This window comes from Ursus maritimus (assembly GCF_017311325.1).
Source record: "Ursus maritimus isolate PB19 chromosome X unlocalized genomic scaffold, ASM1731132v1 scaffold_X1, whole genome shotgun sequence".
NCBI classification, from domain to species: Eukaryota; Metazoa; Chordata; class Mammalia; order Carnivora; family Ursidae; genus Ursus; species Ursus maritimus.
This window is the reverse complement of record NW_024423319.1, coordinates 9,718,671-9,730,288: the sequence shown is the minus strand read 5'-3', so window position 1 is coordinate 9,730,288 and position 11,618 is coordinate 9,718,671. Positions and strand designations below refer to the sequence as shown.

The following is an 11,618-nucleotide window of genomic DNA, read 5'->3' as shown; positions in this document are numbered from 1 at the left end:
AAAAAAAAAAAAAAAAAAAAACCCGAAAAGCAAAAACAAAAAAATCCTGTAATTTCAATCCAAACGTCAGACCTTATACAAAAGAACTCAAAAGCGACCACGGACTTAAATATATAAAGTAATTATATACGTTTTAGAAGAAACCCTAAAAGAAAATCTTCAAGACCTAAGGGCTATGTCATGTCTCCTTAGACTTGACACCAAAAACATAATCCATAAAAAGGAAATTTGATTATTGGACCCCCTAAAAACTATTTGCTCTGTGAAAGACTCTGTTAAGAAGATGAAAACACGGGGGCGCCTGGCTTGCTCAGTTGGTAGAGCACGCTACTCTCGATCTCGGAGTCATGAGTTTGAGCCCCACATTGGGTATAGAGATTATTTAAAAATAAACCCTTTAAGAAAAAGATGATGAAAACAAAAGCTATAGACTGGAAAAAAAAAACTGTTTGCAAACTACTGTTGCAACAAAGGAATCACACCTAGAATATATAAGGAATTCTGAAAACTCAATAGTAGAGGAATAAACAATCCAAATAGAAAATGGGTAAAAGAGCAGACAGGGGCGCCTGGGTGGCTCAGTCTGTGAAGTGTCTGCCTTCGGCTCAGGTCATGATCCCAAGGTCGTGGAATGGAACCCCGCATCGGGCTCCCTGCTCAGGGGGAAGTCTGCTTCTCCCTCTCCTGCTGCTCACTCTCTCTCTGTGTCAAATAAATGAGTAAAAATCTTTTTTAAAAAGTTTTAAAAGAAGCTAATGCCCGATGTTTTCACAAGTGTATACATAAATTGAAATTGAGCAAACTACATGCTTTTTAAAAAAGTTTTATTTAGGGGCACCTGGGTGGCACAGCGGTTAAGCGTCTGCCTTCGGCTCAGGGCGTGATCCCGGCGTTCTGGGATCGAGCCCCACATCGGGCTCCTCTGCTATGAGCCTGCTTCTTCCTCTCCCACCCCCCCTGCTTGTGTTCCCTCTCTCGCTGGCTGTCTCTATCCTGTCGAATAAATAAATAAAATCTTTAAAAAAAAAGTTTTATTTAAGTGATCTCTACACCCCATGTGGGACTCAAACTCACGACCCTGAGACCAAGAGTTGCATGCTCTTCCAACTGAGCCAGCCAGCAGCCCCCAAACTATACACTTCTCAAGATGTGCAGTTCATTGTACTTCAAGCAGACTTCAATGAACTTGGAAAAAAGAAGGAAAAAAGTTAATGCCTTCATAATCGTAACTGCTTATGAAAACATCCTTACTTACCATTATCTATCAAGATATTGAAGGCGAAATCAATAGACAATGACAGTCGAATGACATCTGCTTATACCACCCTACCCGAAATACGCAGGGACAATAAAGTAAACTTTTTTTTCTTTACAAAGCAAAAATAAAATTTGAAAGGCAAACTCTGTGTGTGTAACTACTACGTACTACAGATAGCTCAAGAAGCACATACTCATGCATTCTTCTGGCAACACCACATCCTATCTCCTTTCCTTTTGCTCTCCGGCCTTTTAAAACAGACTCTTTGCTGTAAGTAGCCAATTTCGAAAAGATTCCATTTAAAATAATAGTAAATAAGGGGCGCCTGGGTGGCACAGCGGTTAAGCGTCTGCCTTCGGCTCAGGGCGTGATCCCGGCGTTCTGGGATCGAGCCCCACATCAGGCTCCTCCGCTGGGAGCTTGCTTCTTCCTCTCCCACTCCCCCTGCTTGTGTTCCCTCTCTCACTGGCTGTCTTTATCCTGTCAAATAAATTTTAAAAAAATCTAAAAAAAAAATAAAATAATAGTAAATAAGATCCACTGAATAACCTTATACGGAGATGATGTTATTCGTTCTCCAAATAGTATTTGTCCGAGATTTTCAGAAGGGTTTCTCTTTTCGGAGTCTTGACAGAAGTCAAAGCTAGAGAAGTTCAAGTAAGGTAAAAAAAAAAAAAATCAGCAAAGAAATCCACCTTTGTAATTTGTCAGGTCTCTCCCCTGCTAATGGTTGATACTTCTAAAAACATGACCCAGACGGTGTCTAATTGTGATTTATAAACCTCATTATAGATTCCTTTTTAACCCGTTTAACCTCTTACAGCTATGAATTCATTATTTAAGATGCTCATGGTACTGCTCTTGACTTCTGAAATGTACGTAATCACAATCTTAAAAAAAACTAACAGTATTTTCAGGGTGAAACTTCAAATTACATGAAAATAAGCAAAGAAGAGTTTAAAATCTGTACTGATTCTAACCTGAGACATTTAGAAACTGCTGTTACCAGGTCTGATCGAAGGGGAACTTAAACAACAAAATCCCTCCTCAGATACACGCCCACAGATTCCCTCACGAATCGAATGGTTACTACATGAAAAGAATTACAAGTACCTTTAAGTAAATGTGAATATATGAAATTGAATATAAAATGGCAGAAGATAAAATCAATGGCAAGCTTGTGTAATATTTTAAATGCTCATGCTAACACCCTACATTTAAACCTAGTGGTTTAATGAAAATTAGACCTGATTTTACTTCTGTTTAATTAGTGGAAATAAAGTAATACCAAAGGGAGCTACAATCATTTTCCTAAAAAGCACATCATTTGTTGTTATTCTCAAATGATTGCTCTTAATCTTGATTATGTGATGCCGGCTCACTACTGAACCAAGCACTTGCGTCCATTAAAAACCTTAGTAGAAACCTCCCTATCCCGTGTTTTAAAAATAAACTACAACTCTGCAATGATTTTTTTAAAGTTCAAAATGTAGTACATTTATAATTTGCTTTTCTTAGAAAAACCAAGTATGGCAACTTCCTAAATTTTTAAGCATTTGCCTCACACCAAAAGCTCTCTATTTTAATAATTTTGTTCCTGTTACCTTTATTACAAAATTACCACCATATTTCTCAATATATCCAGGGCTTTCATTCACTATCTTTAAAAACTTAAAACACATTTAAACACAATAATATCATAATCATGATGTAACCGCAGTTATAGTATATCAGATATAATTAAGATACTTATAACTTACGTGTTATATTCATAAGGTAGGACGGATTCTGCCGAGTCCAATCTATTTACAAAGAGTGCTACTGATGACTACAGAAAGAAAACACTCATTAATAATACAAAATAAGGTAGCACTTGCAAAATACATAATGAAGTAACTGAAAGGTAACTGGGTCTATTGTCCCATCAATTTATAACAGTGCAATTATAAATTTATAACTTAGTACAGTGTTATAAATGTATAACAATACAGTTATACATTTATAACACTGTATAGCTATAAATTCATAACACTGCATTTACGTGGCATCATTGGATTCTCTGAGTACATAAATTTTTCAGGTATCTCAGCCTTTCTTAACCTTTTTTAATTCTAGAACCCTTTGAGAATGTGATGAAAGCTATGGCCCCTCTCCCCCCCCCCCAAAAAAAAGCACACGTATCCACCAAAGTCTCTGTTCAGTTTTAGGAGGCTTCATAGGGCCCCTGGAGTCCATGGAATTCAGGTTGAGAACTTGAGACAATTCAAGTTACCTGCATAAGAGCTCTCCTTGTATTATTTTCACCACTTTTATAAGAGTTGTTCTACAATACACTTCGCCCTGCCCTGTCTTCAACAGAACCTGGTGGTCGCAATGTAACCTTCCTTGATGGTTCAGGGTCATTTTGAACATCAATCCTTGCACCAGCTTTGACTCTGTGACATCCTCAGTATCAAACCAAGTGAGAACTATTTGCCCCCAAACTAAATTGCTATAGATGCTCCCCACACCCCTACTATGCACACCCCTCACCCCTACCAAAGAACTTCAACTTCTTTGTACAGATTTTATGTCTTTCTTTTCAATTGTCCATTGTTGTGATGCCTCTTTGCCCTTCTATCCCACCCCCAATCTGCTAGAGAGCAAGCCCTCAATTTGTGGAATAAATCATAGATTTGTTAAAACTATAGCAAAAAGACTGAGGGCATGAGAGTTAGTGCATGAACATTAGGACACCTATTCTGGCTTTTCACAGGATACTTCTGCTTACTTCCCTGGATCTCAGCTGAGTTCTTGATAATTTACAAGATAGGATTTTTTTTTTAAGGTGGCCCCATGCCCAGCGTGAAGCACAACACGGGCCTTGAACTCACAACTCTGATATCAAGACCTGAGCTGAGATCAAGAGTCAGACACCTAACTGACTGAGCCACCCAGGTGCCCCGAGATAAGATTTAAAACCACTAGAACAGCAGAACTTGGGTAAACACTTTATTCTTCTTCAAAATTCCATAAACATTTTTTTAATTGAACATCTGCTATCATCTTAACCATATGATTAGATTTTTTTTTAAGAGGACGTAGGAAATCATCAAGTTTGGGAACAAATAGAAACAGCCTTACTCTAACTCTGTAAGAGTATTTTATCTGCATTTCATGAGATCTAATCAGAAATTTAGCAATAGCAACATATATCAGTTAGAGTTTTATAAAGGTGAACAGAGAAAAGTTTCTAAAAGGACAGCAGATAATTAAGGATACTAGTGCTCATCTAGAATCCCAAAACACAACATACATACGATTTGAACTATATTTTATGGGGCGCCTGGGTGGCACAACGGTTAAGCGTCTGCCTTCGGCTCAGGGCGTGATCCCGGTGTTATGGGATCGAGCCCCACATCAGGCTCCTCCTCTAAGAGCCTGCTTCTTCCTCTCCCACTCCCCCTGCTTGTGTTCCCTCTCTCGCTGGCTGTCTCTCTCTCTGTCGAATAAATAAATAAAGTCTTGAAAAAAAAAGATTTGAACTATATTTTAAAATGCATATCTGGAGCTTACTCTATTTAAAAGAACGTTAATGGTTTCACAAATCAAATGGAGAAAAGATAAACTATCCAATAATGGTGTTAAGACAACTGATCAGTGAACTAGGGGGAAAAAAGTTAAGCTGGATGCTTACCTCGTACATTACACCAGGAAATATCAATCTTATTTGTTAAAATTTCAACCATAAAAGTAATAGAAGAAACCATGGGAGAATTATTTTATAATCTTGGCTGGCTTGGTTAAGACCTTCCAAAAACAGGGCACAAAAGTCAGAAACCAAAAAATTTTTTGATATATCAGAAGAAAAGCCACTTTTTCTAAATGGCAAAAAACAAAAACAAACACAATAAGCAAAACCAAAAGACAACTGACAAAGGGAAAAGGATGTCACAGACAAGGGACTAGTTTCCTGATTTAAGAGTGTCCACAGAACAACAAAAACAAAAAGTGTCCCCAAATCAATTTTTTAAATGTTCGACCTAATAGAAAAATGAGCAAAGGATTTATAGATAGTTCACCAAAAAGAAAATACAAATTGTTTTCATTTATATGAAAAGACTCTCAATAAAAAAAAGCGTCCTGCGGCACTGGAGGAGATAATGCTAAGTGAAATAAGTCAAGCAGAGAAAGACAACTATCATATGATTTCTCTCATCTATGGAACATAAGAAGTAGGAAGATCGGTAGGAGAAGAAAGGGAAGAAGAAAGGGGGGGTAATCAGAAGGGGGAATGAACCATGAGAGACTATGGGCTCTGAGAAACAAACTGAGGGCTTCAGAGGGGAGGGGGGTGGGGGAACGGGATAGGCTGGTGATGGGTAGTAAGGAGGGCACGTATTGCATGGTGCACTGGGTGTTATACGCAAATAATGAATCATCGCACTTTACATCAAAAACCAGGGATGTACTGTATGGTGACTAACATAGTAAAAAAATATAATAAAAAAAAGCGTCCTGGTAACAGCAATGCAAATTAAAAACATAAGACACAATTTTTCACCTATAAGATTGTCAAATACCTAAAAGTTTGGCAACACATTGTTGTCAAGCTGTGAAGAAACAGGCACTCACACTGTTAGTGGGAGTGTAAATTAATGCAAACTCCGTGGAAAGCAATTTGAGGATATCATAATTGTTAAGTGCATATATTCTTTGACCCAGCAATTCCACTCCTAAGAATTTATTCTATAGATAGTCTCATATGCAGCAATGTTTGGTAAGATCAAGAAAATAGAAACAAGGTAAATACATAAATAAGGGACTATGTAAATCAAGATAGCACACCCTTATAATAGAATGCCATACCATTAAAAAAAGAACAAGGATGTACTTTATACAATGATATAAAATGATCTCTAAGCTATATTGTTAAATGATAAAGGCACCTGAAGATGAGAACGGTATGCTCCCACTTGTGTAAAAACAAAGGAGGAAAAAATAATATAAATACATATTTGTTCATTTATTCATGAAATCCGTAGCAGGACACATGAGAAACTGACGATATTACTGCTCTCCAGGGAGGGGTACCATGTGACTTAAAGACCCAGGTAGATGAGAACTTCACAGAGAAAAACCTCTTATCTGCCTGTATCCTTGTATATTATTCAAAGTGAGATCATTACAATCAGGGAAATGAACGTTTTTGTAGACTTTGATATATATTTCAAATTACTTTCCAAAGGGTTCAAGTTTAACTATTAAACCAATCTAAATGCCATCACAAGGCAGGAAAGAGACAAGTCCAGGAGGAGGGACATTGCACAGGAAAAACAGACTGATCCCTTTCATAAGTTAATGTTATGAAAAGAAAAAAACAGGGACTTTGCTTGATTAAAAGAACCATAGGCTATAATGAAGAGATGCAATTTGTGGTCCTAGATTGGATTCTGGTTTGGTTATTTCAGAGATAGCTAGGGAAATCTGACTATGAACTTGGTAATAAATGAGATAAAAATGTATTGATGTGGAAAAAATGTATTTTTAAAATATTTTATTTATTTATTTGACACAGAGAGAGAGACAGCCAGCAAGAGAGGGAACACAAGCAGGGGGAGTGGGAGAGGAAGAAGCAGGCTCCCAGTGGAGGAGCCTGATGCGGGTCTCCATCCCAGGACTCCGGGATCACGCCCCGAGCTGAAGGTAGACGCTTAACGACTGAGCCACCCAGGCACACCGATGTGGAAAAAATGTATTGATGTGGAAGGATAGAGTTGTTAATAGAAAAGTGCAGGTTAAGGGACGGTTAAGCATCTGCCTTCAGCTCAGGCTCAGGTCATGATCACAGGGTCCTGGGCTCCAGTCCCTCACGGGGCTCCTTGTTCAGCAGGGAGCCTGCTTCTCCCTCTGACTGCTGCTTTCCCTGCTTGCGCGCTCTCTCTCTCTGACAAATAAATTTTTAAAATCTTAAAAAAAAAAAAAAGAGTGGGGCGCCGGAGTCCTGGGATCAAGCCCCACATCAGGCTCCTCCACTGGGAGCCCGCTTCTTCCTCTCCCACTCCCCCTGCTTGTGTTCCCTCTCTTGCTGGCTGTCTCTGTCAAATAAATAAAAATAAAATCTTTACAAAATAAATAAATAAATAATTTAAAAATTTTAAAAAGAGAGAAACAAGGCATTGATTAAAAAAAAAGAAAGGGCAGATTACAAAATAACATGGATACCATGATTTTATGTACGTAAACAATGCATATGGACTTTCATTCGTTGCTAGTGAGAATGCAAAACGGTACAGCCACTTTGGAAGCCAGCTTGACAGTTTCTTAAAAAACTAAACGTACTCAGTATACAATCTAGCAATGATACTCCTTGGTGTTTGCCCAGAGGAGCTGAAAACATAAGTCTACACAAAAACCTGCACAGTGTCTATAACAGCTTTGATCATCATCGTGAAAACTTGGAAGCAACCAAGATGTCTTTAGTAGGTGAATATATAAATGAATTGTGGTACATCCAGATAATGGAATATTATTCAAAACTGAAAAGCAATGAACGATTAAGCCATGAAAAGACACAGAGGAACCCTAAATGCATATCACTAAGTGAAAGAAGCAAGTCTGAAAAGTCTACATACTATATGATTCCAACTATACGAGATTCTGGAAAAGGCAAAACTATGAAAACGGTAGGTAGATCAGTGGTTGGCAGGGATTAAGAGAGGGACAGATGAATAGCAAGAGCATAGAGAATGGATAAGGCAGTGAAATTACTCTATATGATATTATAATGATGGATACATGTCATTACACATTCCTCCAAACTGACAGATGACCAAGGGTGAACTGTATTGTAAACCATGGGCTTTGGGTGGTTATGATGTGTCAGTCTAGGTTCATCAACTGTAAGGAATGTAACACTCTGGTGGGGGATGTTGATGAGGGAAGCTGTGCATGTGTGGGGGCAGGAGTATATGGGAACTCGACTTTCTGCTCGATTTTGTTGTGAACCTAAAACTGCTCTAAAAAATCTAAAAAGTCTATTAAAAATACACATGTGGGTATGAGTATGTGTAGAAAAAAATCTAGAATATATGCTAAGATATCAATAGTGGTAATTCTCTAGTTATTAGAAATGGTTTTCTTATTTTTGCCTAGCTGCATTTTCTTTTTTTTTTTTTTAAGATTTTATTTATTTATTTAACAGAGAAAGAGACAGCCAGCGAGAGAGGGAACACAGACAGGGGGAGTGGGAGAGGAAGAAGCAGGATCATAGCGGAGGAGCCTGATGTGGGGCTCCATCCCAGGATCACGTTGGGATCACGCCCTGATCCGAAGGCAGACGCTTAACGACTGAGCCACCCAGGCGCCCCCTAGCTGCATTTTCTAACCATCGACTATGCACGCTACTGCTTTTGTAATAGCAAGAGTTTAAAAAAAAAAAAAATCAAGGGGTTGGATGCTACCAAAAGAAGTAAGTTTAGAGTGTTAAACCTAAAAGTGAGAATAAAAAGTAGAACACATGCAGGGTTGCAAATAACAGCCTAAAAAGAAAAGAACTTACAGAAAAGAAATTCCAGATATTTGTTATGGTTAGAGATCGTGTTTCTTTGCTAGGAAGCCGGAGGAAATAAAGAATAGAGATCCGGGAGGAGGTATTACCAGAGAAAAGGCAGACCTAAAAATATTTTGTAAATGCCATTTCTTACATGTGTTTGGCAAGATGTTGGCTCAAAACATGACTATCAATACTTCACACAGGAAAAGGCAAGTTCCAGGTTTTAAGAGCAAACTTGCTGCCCCTAAAACTGGCCTTTGAAAAACCCTGAAATTCTCAAGTTGGTTAAGTCTATAGTTAAACCACACCCAGCACTGTTCTCAACTTCCCAGTGCCTTTGTGGTGCCTTAAGCCGGAACACTCCCCCATCCACTAGATTAGGCAATAAGAGGTCAAAAAAATAAGTCTTATTCATTAATATCTTCTGAATTGATTACTTGGAAAAAAACCAAAAAACCCTTTTTGGACTCAGCTTACAGTTACAGAAACCAGGCTTCTGAAGAAAGGAGTCAGGAAACAATTGGGTGTTGAAGGACACACACAAGAGGAATTGGGTCAGAAATCTCTGTCCAGGGGCACCTGGCTGCCTCATTGGGAGCAGCACGTGACTCCTAATCTTGGGGTCTTGAGTTTGAGCCCCAGTTGGGTGTAGAGATGACTTAAATAAATAAACTTTAAAGAAAAGAAAGAAATCTCTACCTAAAGAAAACGAATGATGATAATAATTACCATTTATGGAACGCTTACTGAGCGCCAGGTACAGTTGTCCGTGCTTTTCATAGTCTCATTTTATTCTCACAAGTCTGAGAGGTAAATAATATCTTGGTGTTTGCAGGTAAAGGGCCCAGGGGAGACAAAAGTGCATTAACAAGAATGAAGGAGCAAAAAAGACCAGAGGAGTGAAGAAATGACAGAAACGAAACATGGTGGGGATGTATCTAAACCCACAGTGAGTTGGTTGGGGGAGGGGTGAAAGAGCTGACGGGGATTAAGTAGCGCACTTGTGATGAGTTCCCCGTCTTTATATGGAAGTGTTGAATCACTAAATTGTACACCTGAAACTAATATAACACTGTATGTGAACTAACTGGAATTTAAATTAAAAAAAAAAAAGACCACAGGGAGTGAGTCCTGAAAGGGAGAGTGTACAAGAGAGACAATAGGAAAGGGATGAAGAGGGAGAGGAAAGAGCCAAGGAGGGGGAAGGAAAAGAGCTACGACAGAAGAGGAGGAGCTAAGAAAGGTGGAGGAGCAGCCAATAGGGAAGGAGGAACAGAAGGAGCTAAGAAGGGCGGTGGAGTAGCAGCCCAGAAGGGAGGATGCAAGAGGGCGGGCCCAGAGGGAAGAGAAAGAGGGAGGGGTGGAGTCAGGCAGGAGGGGCGGGACCTAGAGGGGAGCGTGTAATGAAGGGGCGGGGCTAAGGGGAAAGAGGCGGAAGGGGCGGAGCCAAAACACCGGGGCGGGTCCGAGAGGGAGGGGAGGGGCTGCGAGGGAAGTGGGGAAGGGAGGGGCGGAACGGAGACGGAGGAGAAGAGGAAAAGCTGAGATGAAAGGGAGGGAGCCAAGAGAAATGGGGGAAAAGGAGGAGCTATGAGGACGGAAGAAGAGTTGAGCGGGAGATAGATGAACGGAGAGTAAGGGGAGGAGCCGAAAGGGAGGGAAAGAGAATCTGGGAAAAAGAGAGGTCCGGATCCTCCAAGTGCGAGGCTCAAAGCTAGAGACGCTAAGACACACACCTACAGAGAGGGCTTTGGCATTCTGGGTCGTACGCAAAAGAGCTAGCGACCGTGATCTCCCCCGGTGTGCCCCATACCCCTACCCGAAGCCTTCCCCTCACAGCTCACTGCTTCCCATTGGTCCTCACCTTGCAGGTTGCGGTCTCTCGGGCCTCCTCGCAGAAGTTAACTGGAGCCAACCCAGGGAGGTAGAAGGCCGCGCTGCGGGTGACCTGAAGCCCCAGGAGCAGCCCCAGAGCCAGCAGCCACCTCAGCCCGGGGAGGGCGAGCCTGAGGCGGCAAGGGTTGGTTCCCACGCGGAAACCATGAGTACCCATTTTAGGAGCCGCCTAGGGCTCTCGGGGGACACACACTATAGGCGAGATCGAACCAGTGGAGGGGAGAGACGGAGAGGATAAGAACCGTGGCCGGGGACGAGCCGAGACCGGCCGGTGGGAATGGAACTCCGGGGAAAGCCACTTATTACGACGAGACTGTGGCTTGGAACCCGTTGCTAGGGCGCCAGGCTGCGTTTATGAGCGCATGCAGTACGCATGCGTGCGGGTCCCCGCCGCATCTTTCAACACCCCCCCCCGCTCTACCTCCCCCACTCCCCCCATCCCCCACCCTCAGCTTGGCACTTTCCCGCGGTTGGAGGTGCCTCGCGGAGCGGGGGAGGGGGGCAGGGGAGGCTGGTTGAGAGGTCTCAGCATCGCAACATCACAGCTTCACAGGGTGTTGTGTCCTCCCCGAGTTTGCCTCAGTCCCAAAGTAACAGTGTTACCGCCCCCTACCATCTTCACTTCTTCCTGCGGGGTGGTGGGACAAGAAGGCGGAAGAGGGGGAATTCCAGGGCCAGGCTGTCCGGTATGATGGGTGTCAGGCGCTTGAAATGCAGCCAGTCCAAAACTGATGTTCTGTAAGTGTCCAATGCACACCCAGTATCAGAGACTGCATGGAAAAAGAAATGCAAACCTCTGCATTTTTATAGTTTGCACGTCGAAATAACACTTTGGGTCAGCTGCGTTAAATAAAACATTATTAAAATTAATTTCACCTGTTTCTTTTTAAAGTGTGGTTGCTAGGTAGGTGGTTGCTCAGTAGGTAGAGC

The 11,618-nt window shown here is 41.3% G+C and overlaps 1 protein-coding gene across 1 annotated transcript in view; it reads right to left on the bottom strand.

The window, feature by feature from the left end:
* The window catches only part of LOC103672843 (transmembrane 9 superfamily member 2-like), a 73,379-nt gene extending 62,315 nt beyond the window's left edge, over nucleotides 1-11,064 (bottom strand). The window contains exons 1-3 of the mRNA XM_040627818.1: nucleotides 10,657-11,064; nucleotides 3,019-3,086; nucleotides 1,808-1,901 (exon numbers count right to left, since the gene is read on the bottom strand). Coding sequence (XP_040483752.1) covers nucleotides 1,808-1,901; nucleotides 3,019-3,086; nucleotides 10,657-10,845 — 351 coding nt within the window. The 5' untranslated portion in view covers nucleotides 10,846-11,064. The remainder of the gene's footprint in view (nucleotides 1-1,807; nucleotides 1,902-3,018; nucleotides 3,087-10,656) is intronic.
* Between the last annotated feature and the right edge of the window lie 554 nt (nucleotides 11,065-11,618).